Source organism: Lycium ferocissimum, chromosome 6 (genome assembly GCF_029784015.1).
Source record: "Lycium ferocissimum isolate CSIRO_LF1 chromosome 6, AGI_CSIRO_Lferr_CH_V1, whole genome shotgun sequence".
Lineage (NCBI taxonomy): Eukaryota > Viridiplantae > Streptophyta > Magnoliopsida > Solanales > Solanaceae > Lycium > Lycium ferocissimum.
In genome coordinates, this window is record NC_081347.1 from 1,563,070 (window position 1) to 1,583,587 (window position 20,518).

A 20,518-nucleotide genomic window follows, 5' to 3' on the forward strand; every position below is an offset into this window, starting at 1 on the left:
TTCTTTTCCTCATACAACCGTTGTCTATTCTTCACATCATTTTTTCATTCATCTTCTATTAAAAATTTCACTTTCATAACTCATATCTTTATCTCCATAAATATATTTTATATTCTCTTGATTCCTATATCTTTAGTATTCATAACCCCCAAATACTTAATGGGTAAATTTATGACAATTTTTTTGTCTTCACAAACAAGAAGAGATGATGTTTTTGAATATGTAGTGTTATGCCAAAAGTCCCCTGCTAATATATTTAAGGTCTCCAAAAAAAAGTCGTAAAGTGAATTTTCTATTTCTCCTCATAGTCAATTACTACGTTTTTATTTTTCCTCATAATCATCTACTATGGTATTTCCTCATTTTTTCAGGTGCTTATTTTGAATTGATATTAGAAATACATAGCACTTGCTTTGTGACAATCATCTTATAAATATTGGTCATTTTGTTGTTGTCATAATGGAGATTTTTAGGCAAAGGTCAATATGAAAATTATTTATCCTAACATTTACGAAATATTTTGATGTAGAATCTTTGAAAAGAATTACATGAATAACTCACTACATGAAATAGAAGTTTTCTTGTTTTGTTTATTTGTATAAAATTTTGAGTTTATTTTATTAAGTAAAACATATGCAAGTTGACAAGATTAGAATGCGATATAGATGTCTAATTAAATTACGTTTTAATGTTTTCATATGGTCAGCCGTATAATGTCCTCTAGCGCCCAATATGAAATAGAAAGAATGGCAAGTATAGTAGTTAGGATATTGAGCTACAGAGGCTTTTGTGTGCAATTTTTGGAAAGCCATTAATCTAACTTCTTTTAGAAATTTCAAAAGTTTCCATTGCTAATTGATGGTGTAGTAAAGGATGTTGTTATTCAATTCATTGCTTCTGTTGGTGAAAACACTTCCTAAAGTCTTCTCCTTAATGTGTTTTCATTTGGTCTGTTACTAGAAGTATGATGAGGCATTGAATGCTGGAAATTTAAAACTTTCGAGTCTTCTACCAAGAAGCTCAAAACTTGAAATTTGTGACATCCTTAGGAAGTTTCAAATGCTTTTAATAGTAAGTCACCATACACTAACATAAACCAAACAATCACATATATATATATATATATATATATATATATATATATATATATATATATATGTTTTTGACATGAGAGATATTTAATGCTCTTTTATTTTCACCAAAATGATAGAGAGTTTTTAATTTATAGAGAGTTTTTAATTTTTTCTTACTTTTAGTTTATTTTTAAAATATGTCAATTTTCAAAATACATGTGGATTATATGGAATTTACAAATTTATGTGTTAGCTTATCTTACGAAAGAAAAATTAAAGGAGACTTTAGCCAAAATATATGGTGTGATTACTTTTAAATTTTGGTATCAGAAAAATTATTCATAAATCTAATGAGATCTTTTATGATCGCGCGAAGTGCGAAGAAATTCACTAGTTAAAAATGTTCGAAGGTAGTATCATACTTGGTCTTCATTACATCACGTATAGAGTGATCAGCACATTTTTTTTCCCTCAAGTTTTACAAGAGAATTGATTCAAAGAAAAACAAAGAATTCGATTGTAACTCCCTAGACAAAGATTCAAACATATGACCTCATAGGCAGTGGCGAAAACGAGAATTTTATCAAGGGATTCAACAATTACTATATATACATAAAAAAAAGAAAATATATATACAATGTAATTTTATCTGATAAAAAATATCACTAATTAAATCTTATTTACTATATATACTTAATCATTTAAAAAAACACTTGAAAATATATATAGTCAAATATGGGGATGTAATAATTATTAATTGGCTTTTTAATTCCCCCTTCTGCCCATGTGATTAGGTCTCTGAGCTCCAGAATGTACATTTACTTTTTTTCTTTTTTCTTATTGATAAAAATAGTATCACTAATTATTAATCTTATTTACTATAGTTTAAGTTAGAGCCTACTTAATCATTTAACAAACAACGCTTGCTTGAATAGTTTTATCAATTAAATCTTGAGTCGAGTCAAATATGGGGAGCTAACTTTCCACTTACGCAACATAATTATTAATTGGCTTTTTTAATTCTATAAACGACAGTTTTTCTTACTTTTTCACACCCAAAACTTACTGTAAATTGCAGAAAGCTTTCATGTGATTAGGTCAACCCTCCATGAGCCAACAGAATGTACATTTACTTTTTTTTTCTTTTTTCTTATTGGTACAATGTACATTTAATATAGTATATCGAAAAAGAATTTTGAGGCAATGAGTGGTTAGCCATCATATCCATTGCATTAATGGGCTCTTTTTCTTGTTTCTTTGCTAAATCGAGTTTTTAACCCAAATGGTCCACTATGTCTGGGATAAGTCTCTATTCATCCATATTGTATTGCTTTGAGTACATAGAATCCTTTAAGTTTGCACAAGGTTGAGCACTTTTAGTCCAACTGACGAAACAAATGTCATGTGTTTTTGAAGCTCCCAAGTTACATAACGATCGCGATTGGGGTCTACTCGCCTAATTTCGGTTTTCCCCGATCACGATTTATATTCAATATTGATAGATTTCTTTTAAGTTATGCTGATATTCATGTCAGACTTTTCGATTTTTCTACGATTAGTGCTGAAATTAGCGGGAAAAAGATCTCTATCAGGATAAATTTTCCTCTAGTCACCTGAAATTTTCTTTAATTTCAAACTTCAATCGCTCGTTGGATGTTTCGTCAGTTGGACTAAAAGTGCTCGACTTTTTGCAAACTGAAAGCCCATATACACTCAAAATAAAACAATAGAGACTAAAGTTGCCTTACGCTCAAATTTCAGGGACTATTTGTGTTAAAAAACTCTTATCAAATCCACTGGGAAAAACAAGACAAAAAGAGAAAGACAGAAGATATTCTAATCTTCTAGCTCATTTCCAACAGATAATCAAACAGTTGACCATACATTAATGTTGTCAATAATACAACATATTATTGACTATGTCCTGCTGTGTATATATAATAAAAACTAACCATTCATCTTCAAACGTCTAATCTTTTCCCATTCTTTGGACCAAATTCTAAGACATGGCTAGCTATGTCTGGTGGCGGTTGATGGTGGTGATTATCGGCTGTATATCGATACAGAAACCGGTTTTTTCCCAGCCACAAACCAACCTGTTAGGCAAAGGCTGTAGTCAATACAATGCAACAAACTTACCTGATTTCTTCAGAAGGCTTAATGCTAGTTTTGATGATTTAAGGAACCAGTTGTCGAATCAAGATAAGCGATTCGCCACCACGAAACAGGCTGTTTATGCTATGGTTGAATGCAGAAAGTATATGTCAAGAGCTGATTGTGTCTCCTGTTATGATGCTGCTGTTTCTCTCATCAGAACTTGCTTTGGTGCAAACGGGGCTCGGGTCACCTATGATGGTTGCTTCCTCAGGTGAGTTTTGCCTGGACAAAAAAAAAAACTAGTTGGAGTCGGCTATATAAGTTTCTTATATTAGTATTAGTTAGTGATTGAAAACTATGTTGCTTGGACTCTACCTGTGTTGGATCCTCCAAAAATGATGAGACATGCATTCGTCGAGATTTTTGAAGAGTCCGACAACATAGATTGAGAAGATTTAGTATTGAAAAGATAAAGACAAGTTGTCCGACAACATAGATTGAGAAGGGCTAGTATTGAAAAGATAAAGACAAGTTGTCCGACAACATAGATTGAAAAGAGTTAGTATTGAAAAGATAAAAAAAAAAAAAAAAAAAAAAAGTTGTCCCTTATTGATAGAAATATCAAAATTTCGCCCGAGTGTTCTTCTTGTGTTTTTGTGGTAATTCAAGTTTTGTCGAACTCAAATTTCGTTTGACTTTGTCAATCCTCTAAAGGAATGAAGTCTGCCATAATACCTAGCAACACGTACCAGGCGCATAAGTTCCTTAAGGACGGTTAATACACTATCAAAGCCTTAGTTTTTGTTCCTGCAAATTTTTATCCAACATCTTATTTAGAAATCTCTATGCACTTGCTCTTAGTATTTTCACATCAAAATTGCATGATCTTTATGTCTCTTCTTCAAAATTTCCAAAACGAAAGAAACTGAAGCAAGTACCAAATGATATGCAGCAGCCTTGACTTGATCATGATAAATCATATGGTGTTGTTAGCCAAAATTCAAGAATCAAAATTATTGGTAACAGAAATATGTATATCATTATTGGCCTGCATATAATGCCTAATAGTTTCATTTCTTTGAAGAGTCATAATTCCAAGTAAACCATCTTGTCTGATGTGAGATCCTGTTTATCCATTGTGGTAATTTCTGATTCAAAGAATCATTTAACTTTAACGCTGAGAAAAGTAAGACTTTTCCAATACATTTTAGTCTGTAATATGTAAATCTATGTTGCTCGGATCCTTAAAATATACCATCTAATGTGTGTTAGATCCTTCAAAAGTTCTTCATATTTAGAGGACCCGACATTTTTGGAGGAACCGAGCAACATAGATGTTTACCACCTTCTGAAAGTGTCTTTTTTCAGATGAAAACACACAAAAACACTTTGATCATTGAATTTCCAATTGTTAAAGCATGAAGCTGATAGCACTTCTTTTATCAGTGGAAGTTATCTTTTAAGTGAAAAAGAAGATTCATAATGGCTGTTATGTTGGAATGTAAAGATAAAAATGAAAGTACAGTCCGTCCAGTGATACAGTCCGTCTAGTAACTTATATGAACTCATTGCTCTACTGATGCCTATTTTCTAAAGGTATGAGAGCAACAGCTTCTACCAAGACACTACACTACCAGGAAATGCACCAATTTGTGGGAATCGAACAACTTCTCGGCCAAATGCTTTGAACCCTGTAGCACAACAGCTCTTGAAGGATCTTAGCATCGCAACTCCAAGAATTAGTGACTTCTTTGCAGCCACGAAGAGCGAATCATCCGGTGTTACTGTCTATGGAGTTGCTCAATGTGCCGAAACCATAACGGAAAGTGGCTGCCAAGATTGCTTGACAGTTGCTTACAAGAATATAGAAGGCTGTTTGCCTAAAAATGCAGAAGGAAGAGCTGTTGATGCAGGGTGTTTTATGAGGTACTCGGATAAAGCCTTTTTTGCTGATAACCAGACAACTGATATCACACCATTTCTTGGTGGAGGAGGTAGGAAATGATCCTCCTTTTTTTTTTTTTTTTTTCTCAACTCTTTCTAGTATTAGTTCATCTTCAGACGAGTTTATAATTGGTGGTGGTGCTTTATGCAGGAAGTTCGAACAAGAAGAAAGCCGCCATTATTGGGGGTGTAGTTGGAGGTGTAGGACTTCTTTTGATTATATTGGCTGTGTTCCTATGGTATCGACTATCAAGAAAACCAAAGGCAGCCGAAAGAGGTAAATTTTAGATGATCATTTCCAAATCTAATTTAGTTCAAAGTCTTAAATATATTTTCTCTTTCTCTTAACTTTAGAATGGGAAATAGGGGGTTCCTTTTCGTCCTTACGTGTGTGTTATCTTGTAACTGATATAGTATCTCATGTTCAGGTAATATACTGGGAGCAACTGAGCTGAGAGGCCCAGTGAGCTACAGATTCAAGGACCTAAAAATTGCTACCAAAGATTTCAGTGAAAGTAATAAACTTGGTGAAGGTGGTTTTGGTGATGTATACAAGGTATGTAACAGTTGAAGATCCTTATATTGGTAAAATGGACTATATTATATTGGATTTTTATATTATTTCATTTATACGCTAAATTTAATTCATTATGATGATTCTAATGTTATTGAACAGGGCACTTTGAAAAATGGAAATGTAGTTGCTGTTAAAAAACTAGCAATGTTTTCGTGCAGAGCAAAGGCAGATTTTGAGACTGAAGTTCGCCTTATCAGTAATGTCCATCATCGTAATCTCATCCGTCTCTTGGGATGTTCTATAAAAGGAGCAGAGCTACTACTTGTTTATGAATACATGGCAAATGGCAGCCTTGAAAGATACTTATATGGTTGACTTTTTGTCTATCCAGCTTACTATTTTCTCCGAGTCAAATCTTTATGTTCAATAAAAATCTAAACTCATCCTACTTCTCATGGTTTTGCAGGCGATAAACGCGGGATGCTCAACTGGAAGCAACGATTCAATATAATCTGTGGCACAGCTCGTGGCCTTGCCTACCTGCACGAGCAATTCCATGTCTGCATCATCCATAGAGATATAAAATCCAGCAACATTCTACTAGACGATGAATTCCAGACAAAAATTGCTGACTTTGGGCTTGTTAGACTTTTACCTGAGGATCAGAGTCATGTTAGCACTAAGTTTGCTGGTACCTTGTAAGTCAAACGGCTCGAGTTTATAGTAATAGCATTATGAGAAAATAAACAACTGAAAAACATCCAATTGAAACAGGGGATATACCGCACCAGAATATGCAATTCATGGACATCTAACAGAGAAGGTTGACGTCTATAGCTTTGGCATCGTTGTTCTTGAAATAATCAGTGGCCGGAGGAGCAACGATATGCAAACTGAACCTGTCACTGAATATCTCCTTGAACAGGTCAATTCTCATTTCCCAATATACCTTTTTTTCTTCACATTCTTATCTTTCCCATTCTATTGCATTTACCTGTGGCATGGTGAAATAGGCGTGGAAACTTCACGAAACTGGCATGACTGAAAAACTGGTGGATGAGACATTAGACCCCAATGAATACAACGAACAAGAAGTGAAGAAAATCATAGAGATCGCGTTAATGTGTACGCAATCACCAGCTAATCTTAGGCCAAGCATGTCGGAAGTTGTTGTCATGCTATTAAGTGATCGTAGCACAAGCACGAGAACTCCTAGCAGGCCTACTATCATTACCATGGATAAGAGTACAGCAGCGGACTCATCGATTACTACTGGATCATCAGCTTCTAATGCAACCAACACTTTTAGTGATTTCACTGGCCGCTAGCTACATAAGAGTATATTGTAACAAACAACAACTGCGCCTTAGTCCCAAATTAATTGGGGTCTAAAAATTATATTGGCACCATAGCATCTAACAAGCCACTCTCTTCCTTTTTCTCTCTCTCTCTTTTTTTTTTTTTTTTTTTTTTTTCTTGTCCTCATTGTAAGATAGATGGTTTGCCAGAAAACTACAATCATTAAAAGGCTTTACAGAATGGTTCTTGAATACTCATGTGCACAATAGTAAAAAGATGGAAAGTACAAGCAATAGTAGAACTCCTTGTACAACATGAACTCACAATTATGTTCTTTCACTAGTTGAGAAATTTCTATTATTTTAGGTAATTATGAAAGATTCCTAAGAGGTTCTTGCACAAGTTGGAAATGCAAATTAAGGTGTAGGCCCTTTTTTATGCTAAAATATTCCGTGGATACTAGTGATTCTAACAACAAACAGAAGAGAAGCTTTCACATGATTTAACCCTCCATTGTAGGAAAAGCATACTAGGGCCGCTTCAATACGATAATTCAATTGGCTTCCCACTCGATGTTCGGTATCTACATTGAGGACCAAACTAATCCGGATGCGCGCCACGTGAAGTTGATTTTACATTAGCCAGCCAGAAGAAGAAGACAGGGCAATGGGTCCAATTTGAGCGATAAGGAAGCAAAGAACATGACCTCTTTGTCCAATTTGAATAATTCCCCTATTTCTTGGAAATGTCATTTCCTACTTTTAGTTTTTGAATTAAAGCCTTAAAGAAAGTCTCGAAAACAAATTTACTCATATGAGAAAGAAAAAAAAACTTTCTCGACCTATATGACACAATTATTGTTTATGTATTAAACATGTCATGGTATTTATATGGCTATAAATAATATTGTTTAGGATTACACTATTTTTAAATATAGAAATATGTCATTTCTTAGTATTCTACGATGGAATAGAGAGAGTATTTTGTCATCCTTTGTTAGAATGTTACCATTATCTGCTCATGCACGTGCGTCATACTAACACTCAAGTAAGAAATACATCATATGATCGTGAGAACTGCATCATATATTTTCATAATTTTACCAAGAAGTCTTAAAAACAAAAATTATTGAGACTAAAGCAACCAACCCCACCATTGACCAATTTCTTATCTAGTATTAGGAACTCACATTATCCGATAATCTAGATTTGCATCGCATAAGGCTTATTTTGGGTAGACGATTTTCCTAGCAGAAATTTTTTCATTTGCCGAGCTTGAACTCGAGACCTCTGAGTGGATGAATTTTTCCTGTTAAATCTAACTAGAGTTTGTTAAATATTTAACGGATACCAAAAGTGCTCACTTTTGACAAACCTATAGAACCAAAACTACTCAGAGGTATATTTAAGAGATTATTTTAGACCTATCCCAAATATAGAGACCTTTTTGTTATTTTCTCAGTGGTTTTTCCATCATCCCCTGCCTCAATGGGCTATTTTCTTTTTCTTCAATAGGAAAAGGAAGAAAAACGAAAGAAAACAAAAATAATTTCGGATATACCTCCTCTCGGGTTTACTTTTGTAATACTAACCTCCCTTGGGGTTTGATATATTACACTTACCTCCATTATTTTGATTTATACCTAACAAGATTGGTTTAACTAATAAAGTTTATATAACATTCCAAAATTGCCCTTTCTTACTTACAACATACTAAGTTTTTAACAAAATCCCCCCTTCAAGAAGACAAATACAACTTTAGAGTTGGAATATTCAACCTACACTGTTCATTTCCATCAGCACTCTTGAGTGCTTACATTTATTAAACCAGGGTAGGTCTCTGAAACTATCCCAAAAAAATATTATAATTTCTTGTTCCATTTCCAGCAGATAATATAAAGCTGAACATACATCAATGCTGTCATAATCTCTGTGTGTATAGAATAAATATCTCACCTTCAAACATCTTGATCTTTCCATTGCATTATTACCTGAATTTCTGTGGACCAAATTCTCAGAAATGGCTAACTACGTTTGGTGGTTCACGGTGGCGTTTATCGGGTGTTTATTGATGCAGAAGCCGGTTATCTCCAACCCACAAACCCACCTGTTAAACGAAGGCTGTAGTCAATATAATGTAACAAATTTACCTGATTTCTTCAAAAGGCTTAATGCTAGTGTTGATGATTTAAGGAACCAATTGTCTAAACATAATAAACGATTTGCCATCACACAGCAGTCGGTGTATGCTATGGTTGGATGTAGAAAGTATATGTCAAGAGCTGATTGTGTCTCCTGCTTCGATGCTGCTGCTTTTCACATAAGAAGTTGCGCTAGTGCTAATGGTGCTCCTGTTATCTATGATGGTTGCTTCCTCAGGTGAGTTTCTTCTTTAAATCTGTCATTTACGCGGCTTGAAACTTGAAATATAGTTGGACTTAGTTCACAACAGATTTTCATATTAGTCTTCTTCACCTTTAGATGCATCTTGATCATGATTAGCATTAGTCTGGTACTTGAGAATCACAGCAATGTTTAAGTCATTATTGGCACTGAATACAACTAAGAACAGATTTTCAAGATTATTATGTCTCTTCTTCAAAATTTAAAGACAGAAAAAATTGTCACGAAATGCAAGTTTACCCCAAACCGTGTGCAATATGTATACCACTTTCTGAAGAAGCCTATTTTCTAAACAATATGCAATAATAAGTTTTCAATAGAAAGAAGATTCTTGAGGTTGCTTGATGTAAAAAGGTGAGTCAAACACTATCATAAGCTGTAGTCTGGTAACAGTCGAGAATCATAACAGCAATGTTTAAGTCATTATTGTGGCACTAGAGCTTTTGACATCTGAATACAACTTCTTTGCAGCCACGAACTAACAGCTATTAAACTAGACTCACTTTTGTTGAAAAAGCAATCAACATGTCCTAAAAATGCAGAAGGAAGGGCTGTAGATGCAGGCTGTGCCTATTAGTTTCAGTATTTCCTTGGTGGAGATCGAAGCTTATTTTTTCCAATTATTTTTCAACTTAAAATCCTTTATGCAGGAAGTTCAAACAAGAAGAAAGCCATTTGGCATGAAATCCTGATATATTCAGTTGTGAAATTCAAAAAAGTAGACAACAATTATATTGACTAAACAATAGAGTCACCTTCTGCAAGTGAGAACAAGCATGGGTTACATCACAATTAACCTTGTTTTTCCTGAACCCATCTTCAAAATTGTTCAAAGCCTTAAATATGATTCTCTCTTTTTCTAAACTTTAGGACAAGAACTGGGGTTTTTCTTTTCGTCTTTATTTTGTCCTTTTGTTTATTTATGTACTGTATAATAGTATGTTCACCTGAGCAGAGGTCCTGTGAACTACAGATTCAAGGACCTAAAAATAGCTACCAAAGATTTCAATGAAAGTAATAAACTCGCTGGTTTTGTTGATGTATATATGTAAGTCAGTAGTGGATTCTTAAAAATTGACTAGATAATCTTGGACTTAATACATATGATGATTCTTGTTATTGAACCTTTGAAAAACGGACATGTATCTGTTAAAAAACTAGTAAAAGCAGATTAGACTGCAAATGTACAATGCAATCTCAATGTTCAAAAAGAGTCTAATTGAAACAGGGGATATACTGCACCAGAATATGCAAATTCATGGACATCTAACAGAGAAGGTTCAACTGGAAGCAACGATTCATAGATCTTTGGTGTTTGTTGTTCCATGCCTGCATCAATAATCAGTTTTACTAGGCCGGAGGAGCAATGACATGCAAATCGAGACTGAATATCTCCTTGAACAGGTCTGTTCTCATTTTCAAATCCTATATTCATATTTTGATATGCCCTGAATATCCCTAAGTTCTTTCTTCCATATTCATAAAGCTTCTTCCAACTATTCTAAATGCACCTGTGGCTTGGTGAAATTAGGCGTGGAAACTTCATGAAACTGGCATACCTGTAAAACTGGTGGATGAGACATTAGACCCGAATGAATACAACGAACAAGAAGTGAAGAAAATCATAGAGATTGCATTAATTTGTACGCAATCACCTCCGAATCTCAGGCCAAGCATGTCCGAAGTTGTTGTCATGCTACTAAGTGATCATAGCACACACAGAAGAACTCCTAGCAGGCCTGCTTTCGTTAGCATGGATAAGATTACAATGGTGGACTCGTCCATGACTACCGGATCATCAGCTTCTAATGCAACCAACACTTTTACTGATATCACGGGCCGCTAGCTACATAAGAGTTTACTGTAGATCTGAAAATTATGTTGGCACCGCAGCATCCAATTTCTTCCCTTCTTTTTCTTTTGTCTTCTTTTTTTGTTTTTCTTGGTTGTAATATATACGATATTAAAAAACTTATCCTTCTTCATGTACAACATGCAATCTTATAAAACTTTTGAGTACACTAATACTCAAATTCCAGCCATATGACAATCTTCCACATGACAACAAATAATAACGCAGTATGGTGACTCTGTGCTGGTCTGGAGCAGGCACCTTCATGTTTATCAGTTGGAAGAAAAATGATTCACTCTTCATGTATAGATTGGAAAAGCATCCGAAGTGAAGCAGAAAGACTAAGCTGAAAGTTAAGCCGAGAATACTCGCCATTTTTAATCCTTCATCTTGAAATATATAGTCTATATTTGATTTACTCCTTTATTATTTTGAAGAATTTTGGTATTTCCTTAAGTTATTGTGGCTATTAGAGGAGAACAAAAAAGAGCTATTTGTTGAAAACATAAAAAGTGTATCATCTCTAACAATTTAAGTTTTTACATGAGATGATCACACAAATTAAATGTAATATTAGAGCAAGAGAGATCTGCCATCCATCATCAAAAAAAATTTCATATGTTGGCTTAACGTAAAGGGTGCGTATTGTAGACAGAATTAAGTAAATAAACTGCTCTCTAACATCTTTTCGATGAGATGGTCACACTTCAATTACCCAGTTTCTCATTGAAATTAAAAAAAAAACTTATTTGACCAAATAATCAGAGAGTTTTTTCGTATTAATTTCCTAGGGAAAATAAATGTTTTTGAAGGGCTTGAGAATCTCATCTGAAGCTCTTGAATGTGGATTGTGTACTTTTTCCATAGAGCTATATGCCGGGTTCACACAATTCTTTCAACTTCTAAAAAGTAAACTAAGAATTACATCTTTTCAGCGGGAAATCTTCATACAAATGACAAGAATGTGTTTTGAAAGAACAATTATTTTTCTGGTTCAGTACATAGCTCAGAAAAAAATCTTAATGGGAGTACTTACAAAATTAAACTACGAGAATCACCAGTAATCATTGCAAGAGCATTTCCCTTCATCAAAATGGTGGAACCGATTTGTGTCTCTCACTATAATCTTTCTTCTTGTTATTTTGGACACAAACTTCATCCAAGAGTGACAATCCGCACAAATACGAATATTTTTCGTCACTCTAATTGGAATACCGGAACCAGTTTGAATCAAACCAAATACTGTAGCAAGCCGTTCGCTGTGTCCACATATCCATTCTACTTTCGTTTCCTCGTTTACATCATGAAGCACAACTCTTGTATCAGGCTTATACCCCATTTTCTCAATAGCTTCTGATAATTCATCCCAAACTTCCTTGTATTCATCCGAATTACGAAATTCAAAACCACCACCAGCTATAAAAGTGTTTACTTTATTTCTAACCTGTATCCAGCTGCATCCAGCCTCCTTTTTTACTCCCTTATTCTCCATCATCTGCCTCACTTTTTTAACTCCCTCCCACATCCCTGCATTTAGAGGTGGTAAAATCAGCTCTTGAAAAAATTAATTGCCAAACCCGCCCAAGTTTGGGCTGGTAATTGACCCGCCCATTTATTAGCTCAGCCCGTTTCAGCCATCAAAAGATTGGGCTGATATACAGCTCAAATTGACCCATGAGAAATTTTGTCAAAATATTTTTAGAAAGTCATTTTTTATATTCAATATGTTTTTTATAGCCATAATAAGGGAAAAAATTAGTGTTGTTAGGTATTAAATAATTATAAAAGAACAAAATATAAATTAAAACTTAGTAAGAATTTGGCGGATTGGGATATGATCCGCTTTTTAGCTCATTTTAGCCCAACCAATACCAACCCAAGTAACTTTTGGATGGGCTAATAACCCAACCATTTATTAACTTAGCCCACTTTGACCCGCCCAAATTCAACCCAACCCGCCCATTTGACACCCCTACCTGCATTTGCATATATATTTGACAGCATCACATAATTCCCGCAGTTGTTAGGTTCCATCTCGAATAACTGCTCTGCCACGAGTTCCGCAAGAGAAACATTTCCATGAAGTCTGCATGAATTGAGCAGTGAGCCCCAAATGCTTCCACTAGGCTTAACAGGCATTTTCTCCACTACTTGCAGTGCTGCTTTAATTTTCCCAGCTCTACCTAATATATCAACAAGACAAGCATAATGCTCCATCGAAGGCCGAATTCCAAAATCTGCCGTCATGCTATCAAACAATTCCTCGCCTAAGTCCGCAAACCCTGCGTGGCTACAGCCAGACAACAAAGAGATAAATGTCACCCCATCCGGTCTTACTCCACTACCGACCATTTCATCAAACAACTTCATTGTTTCTTCCATTAACCCATTGATTGCATACCCGTTAATAACAGTATTCCACGATGTTATGTCTTTGTACTTCATTCTCTCAAACACTCTTCTGCAATACTCCATTGCTCCACATTTCGCATACATATCCAAAAGTGAGTTTAGCAAAACAACATCAGGAATTTTATTTGCTTTAACAATTTGTGCATGTACCTCTCTCCCATAATAAAGATATGTAACCTGAGAACATACAGCTAAAATCGTCGTAAAAGTTACCCAACTATACCCCACACCCTCTCTTTGCATTCTCCTAAACATATCAAACGCCTCAAAAACCTGTCTTTTCTTAACAAACCCCCCGATAAACGAATTCCAACTTGCAACATTTCTCTCAGGCATTTCCTCAAACACCTTCAAAACATCGCGAAAACTCCCACACTCATTATACATTCCCATAAGAGCATTATACACAACTTGATCAGGTTCTTTCTTACCTTTAACAATTTGTCCATGAACACCTCTACCTACCCTCAAATTCGATATCCCTGAACAAGCTTTCAAAGCCATCGAAAACGCGAAATTCCCCGGTTCAATAAACCCCAACAACATTCTAACATAAACCAATAATGCTTCTTTAAAACACTTTTTTTTTAAATACCCAATTCCCATTGCGACCCAAACTGATTCAGGTCGATCCTCATTTCCAACCCCGTGCTCGAAAATCCTACGAGCTTCATCTAGTTGGTTACAAACAGAGAAAAGGGTTATTAACTTAGATAATATTAAAGGGTTGTTGAGATAAGTTTTGTTTGGATTTAAAAGAAGGTGAATATATATTCTATGACCATGTTCTACTGATTTTTTTGAGATACATGTATGGAGGAGAGACGAATAAGATTCGATATCGAATTGAGATGATTTGTTGGATTCTAATAGGAGAAGAGCTTCGTCGAGTTTTCCGGATTTTGTGAGTGATTTGAGAGTTGAATTGAAGGGTTTTGTGGGTGTTTTTTTGTTAAGGTTTTTGAAGTTTGAAGTGGCTGTTATGGTAGTTGTGACAGTTATGTTAGTTGGTAGAGAAATGGCGGGAATGGACATTTTTTGGTGTTGTGTGAAGAGAGAGTTTATGCTAATGGTAGAGAAGTTTGTTATATGGGATAACTTCTTTTTGGGGTCTTTTTTCTTGAAATGCTAAAATCTTATACGGAAAAGGGCTAAATATATCCCTATACTAATGGAAAAGGGCCAAATATACCCTTCATATGTGCCACGTAGGATAGGATATCTAAGGTGGACAACTTTAACGGAGGAGGGGTATATTTGAACCAATAGTATAACACTAGGGGTATATTTGGACCCAAAGTATAACGAAGGGTATATTTAGCCCTTTTCCGAATCTTATATTGTAGTTTTTTTATTTTAATTTTGCACATGACGTCTGGTACTTTTTCTGAGCCGACAGTATATTGGAAACAACCTTTCTATCTCCCAAGATAGGGTAGGGCCTATATATATATATATATTATATATTATATATATATATATGTATATATATATATATATATATATATATATATATATATATATATATATATATATATATATATATATATATATATATATATATATATATATATATATATATATATATATATATATATATATATATATATATATATATATATATATATATATATATATATATATATATATATATATATATATATATATATATATATATATATATATATATATATATATATATATATATATATATATATATATATATATATATATATATATATATATATATATATATATATATATATATATATATATATATATATATATATATATATATATATATATATATATATATATATATATATATATATATATATATATATATATATATATATATATATATATATATATATATATATATATATATATATATATATATATATATATATATATATATATATATATATATATATATATATATATATATATATATATATATATATATATATATATATATATATATATATATATATATATATATATATATATATATATATATATATATATATATATATATATATATATATATATATATATATATATATATATATATATATATATATATATATATATATATATATATATATATATATATATATATATATATATATATATATATATATATATATATATATATATATATATATATATATATGGATTATATATATATATATATATATATATATATATATATATATATATATATATATATATATATATATATATATATATATATATATATATATATATATATATATATATATATATATATATATATATATATATATATATATATATATATATATATATATATATATATATATATATATATATATACGCGCTGACTAAATCTAGAATCACAACAGAAAGTTTCACATTGGGATACATTGCTCCATAACAAAAGCAGCTTCATACTGAATACTCGAACTCTGTACCCTTTTTAAGGATGAAAAAATATTTATCACTCGAGTAAAACTCTTATTGATATGTTTTATGAAAGGGCTGTTGAGGAAACTTTTATTTGAAGAAGGTGAATTTATATTCTATGACCTGACCATGTTCTACTGATTTCTTGAATATACAAGTATGGAGAAGAGACGAATAAGATTCGATATAGGGTTGATATGATTTGTTGGATTCTAATAAGAGAAGAGCTTCATCTAAGATTTGGTGAGTGATTTGAGAGTTGAATTGAAGGGTTTTATGGATGATTTTTAACTGGGGTGATTTTTAACTTTTATACCTCAAAATGGTGATCTTTAAATTTTTTTCCTTCAAGCAGAAATTCTGCCTTCAGGCAGAATTTACATGGCACAGGAAGAATTTCTGCTAGAATTTGCATGGGCAGAAATTCTGCCTGTGGGGCCCAAATTAAAGGGTTTATGCGTGTTTTTTTGTTAAGATTTTTGAAGTGACAGTTATGGTGGTTGTGACAATTATGTTAGTTGGTAGAGAAATGGTGGGAATTACCATTTTTTGTGTTGTGTGAAGAGTGAGTTTATGCTAATGGTAGAGAACTTTGTTATATGGGATAATTCTTCTTTTTGGGGCCTTTTTCTTGAAAGGATAAAATGATTTATTTTAGTTTATAAAAGTTGGTGATATATAATCGAACTTCTATATAGTGACATTATTTGTCAGAAATTTTTTGGTTATTGCAGCAGAATATTTTTATAAAAAAAATATAATATAACATAGAATTAAAAATCGGTTCCAAAGAAAACTCGATTGCTATAATAAAATTATATTATATCATTGAGAGGTCTAAATGGTAAACAAATGAGATACAAGATCATAAAATATGAATATAGTAATTTGACATATATTTTTGGGTATTAAAATTTTATAATCACCCTCTAACTATGCATTAGAGTAAATATTTATATAGGAAAATGATATTTGTTCAAAAGTGAGGGGATTTATTTTTTCATTTTGGTGGAAGGAAAAAAAGATAATCACACCTGTGTCAGGTCTATCATTTGTTCTATTTTTTTCCCTTTCCCGGAGAAAAAAGGAGGAGGAATATCCATTATTTGGAACAATATTAAATGAGAAACAAACTCTTTCGTTCTTGGTATGATAAGCCCATTAACGCTTTCTAATCTACTTTTTATCTTGTATAGATTTTTCTTGCCCTTTCGTCCTCGTGTAGTGACAGATTTGCTTGCTCCCTATAGAGACACCAACACTTTTATGTTATCGAGGAGCTGAACAAGTCTACCTCCTTTTACAAAAATAGTGAAACTCATAGGAAAGGTGAAGATGCTACTTTACGAGGGAAGATGCATATAAAATGCCAATAACCTGATGTCAGCTTCTACAACATGATTTGTTAAAGAAATTCTCGAACTAGTTTGCTTATTCAGTTAGAAAACTGGTGTAGTATAACAGTGGGGCAACTTTGCTATGCAAAAGGCTCGTCCAACTCTAGAGAAGAACAATAATAACAGCAGTAATTATACTTTAATTTTAATTCTCAATGAATAATATATCGGTCCATTTGAAGTTTTGAACCCATTCTGATGTGATATTAGAAATGGACTCATTTTTTGTGGTAAATATGCTCAAAAGGTATGTATAAACCACCTTGAGAACTTGAAGATGATATCAACTGATGAGACAAACTATTCATACTCAATACTTCATAGTGCAATATTGATATAGAAGGTAATAGCACTGCTAATGCCTTGGCAAAATCTGGAGCTAAAAGGTGGAATCTATACAATGTTGAAGAATACGTACATGCTAAAGATTTACCTCTTGAAGCCATAGAAAATTTTAGAATTGAGAATGCACAACTTCCCAATTTCAGAATAAGACAAGTTAGAAGGTTTTAGATGATGATCACAATGTCTATGAAACAAACTAGATTCTCAATACAAATATATATATTCATTGATGGTCAAATTACAACTGCATGCAACACCTGAATTACAATGGAGAATACTGAAATAACAAGTAAGTAAGGATAGACAATAGGGGTGAAAAGTTTAAGACTCCGAGAAAGGGAAAAGGGGGAACAAACAGTTTCTTCATGATTCGCATAAAACGTTCTATTAAACCGTAGTCCTTTTAACCAGTTATTAATGGGTCTGGATCCCAAATCAACCTTTGTGAAGGCCTTCCAGTTCTATTGCTTCTTCTCGACCCAATAACTGGTTGTGTGATATTGGGCTGGAATTGGTTCATAATGGTCTAGAACTTTATTGATTATCTTTGGGCAATTCGCAGAATTGCACTTCTTTTGGGGTGGTCTTTAAATTTTGCCCCTCATATTTGTGGTCTTTAAGTTTTGCCCTTCGCTTGGAAAGGAGAGGTTCTGGGTTCGACCCCTCGCTCAGATATAAAATAAAAAAATAATTTCGCAAGGCAGGGGGTGTGTGTATGCCGATCCGGCATACAAATAAGAAAAACCGAGATTATGCCGGGAGTGCGTACTTTTGCCTTGAGGCATATATTTTTTTTTTTTTTACTTTTCAAGGCAAATTTTTAGTTATGCCTTAAGGAAAAGTTCCGTCTTATGGGGCATACTTTTAGTTATGCCTTAACTAAAAATGTGCTGCATAAGACATAACTAAAAGTATGCCCCATAACTATAAGGCGGAACTTTTCCTTAAGGCATAATTAAAAGTTTGCCTTATAAGGCAAAGTCTATGCCTTAAGGAAAAGTTCTGCCTTATGGGGCATACTTTTGGTTATACCTTAACTAAAAGTCCGCCCCATAAGGCATAACTAAACTATGACTTAAGGAAAATTTTGTCTTATGGGGCAGACTTTTAGTTATGCCCCCTCCGGCATAATCTTAGTTTTTTTTTAAGGATTGTATGTTGGATCCGGCATACACACCCTCCAGCACTGCCTTGCCAATTAGTTATGCCCCCTCCGGCATAATCTTAGTTTTTCCTTAAGGATTGTATGCCTGATCCGGCATATACACTCCAGCCCTGCCTTGCGAAATTATTTTTTTATTTTATGCCTGAGCGGGAGTTTGAACCCAGGACCTTAGGTATTCGCCCACCTTTCCAAGCGAACGGCAAAACTTAAAGACCACAACTATGAAGGGCAAAATTTAAAGACAACAAATATGAGGGGCAAAATTTGTCATATCACATACGTAACCTAGAAAGTTGTGCTTAAGAAGACGTTCATTCTTGGATTCTTCTAACTGTCAACTCTAACAACTGGTCTGTGTAAATTATGTGTAATCTGGACACAAAAGTCAACGGAAAGTTTCAACTCTCATGTTGTAAATAGAGAGGTAAGGCGATTATGTCCCCCTCCTCCAAATTTTTACTTTTGGGTTAAAATTGTAAAGATCATATCGCTACACCATAATGGCGGTTATTGATTTTTTTTTTTTTTAAAGTATTTACACCGAACTGAAATGGGGCCTTTAGTGTGCTAACAACTTGGAATTTAAGTTTAAAACAATAATTATATCATAATGTTGAATTGCTAATTAAGTATGAGTGAAAATTGACCAAACGAACTTAAAGTACATCTACAAACAAAGATTTCACTTAGAAATTACTCTAAAAATGAAAAGAAAAAAAAAAAGAGATTTATATTCTTATATCTACTATCAATCTCAATATTTTACATAAGAGTTGCGGTGGAGCAACTATTCCTTCATCCTTAACTAGAAGTCTCTGGTTCAAGTCATAGGCCCATAATTGCTTTTATTAGGGAGCGGTTTACCCCCAATGTGGGACATCCCGGCGCCAATCCGAATTTAGCTGGGCCACTATGCGAGTACGGAATACCGAATGGGAGACAAAAAAAGTCTATCTATTAATTGTTGAATGCAATCAAAATAATTTTGTGGAGATATTATGTCATTTCTTTGAAAATGAAATTACTATAATCGCCATTTTTAGGCATCAGATTATTCAAAAAGCACTAGCCAACAACCTCTAATACTAATAGAATCAAAGCTGACGAATTCTTTAGCGATTAACCAGTCCTTCTCATGGACTTAATCACTCAAATATCATTGTCTTTCATATTTTGTTGTGCCCACACGGCCACACCAAACATATCACAACAATTTGATGCTAATTATATATATGTCATTAATAATTTTCATATTGACTTTATTACATAAATGATTAAATGCTTCCAATTTGGTAATAACGAGTTTTGCAAGCATTGCATGATTTGCATCCTCAAATTGTTGGTGTGAGCCAGGTTGCTAGCTACAAAATATTCTGTTGTTCATTTTAATCACATCTAAAAAAAATAAAGTACAATACCCTGGGCTTCCCTCGAATTTGGCCCCGTTCATCACAATTTCCTTAGGTTAAGCTCGTGGAGGCTATCAAACTGTCAAGTTTAAGGAGACAATTAGGACCAAAAATAATTTAGGTGCAACGAATAAAAAGTGTCAAATTTAGAGGGGTTC

At 33.2% G+C, this 20,518-nt stretch overlaps 3 protein-coding genes across 3 annotated transcripts; 2 read left to right on the top strand and 1 right to left on the bottom strand.

Moving 5' to 3' along the window:
• The first annotated feature begins 2,927 nt into the window (after window positions 1-2,927).
• On the top strand, window positions 2,928-7,091 carry LOC132058836 (cold-responsive protein kinase 1-like). Its single transcript, XM_059451208.1, has 8 exons — window positions 2,928-3,441; window positions 4,767-5,164; window positions 5,266-5,391; window positions 5,543-5,670; window positions 5,791-6,001; window positions 6,098-6,329; window positions 6,406-6,556; window positions 6,645-7,091. Exons 1-8 carry the CDS (start codon window positions 3,080-3,082, stop codon window positions 6,957-6,959), a joined length of 1,923 nt encoding a protein of 640 aa, XP_059307191.1. The 5' UTR covers window positions 2,928-3,079; the 3' UTR covers window positions 6,960-7,091.
• Window positions 7,092-10,690: 3,599 nt separating this feature from the next.
• LOC132058837 (cold-responsive protein kinase 1-like) lies at window positions 10,691-11,899 on the top strand. The gene is made up of 2 exons (XM_059451209.1): window positions 10,691-10,736; window positions 10,864-11,899. Exons 1-2 carry the CDS (start codon window positions 10,704-10,706, stop codon window positions 11,176-11,178), a joined length of 348 nt encoding a protein of 115 aa, XP_059307192.1. The 5' UTR covers window positions 10,691-10,703; the 3' UTR covers window positions 11,179-11,899.
• A 114-nt stretch (window positions 11,900-12,013) lies between these two features.
• On the bottom strand, window positions 12,014-14,703 carry LOC132058835 (pentatricopeptide repeat-containing protein At3g14330). The gene is made up of 2 exons (XM_059451206.1): window positions 13,161-14,703; window positions 12,014-12,711 (listed from the first exon to the last, which is right to left on the bottom strand). Exons 1-2 carry the CDS (start codon window positions 14,629-14,631, stop codon window positions 12,239-12,241), a joined length of 1,944 nt encoding a protein of 647 aa, XP_059307189.1. The 5' UTR covers window positions 14,632-14,703; the 3' UTR covers window positions 12,014-12,238.
• Window positions 14,704-20,518: the final 5,815 nt, after the last annotated feature.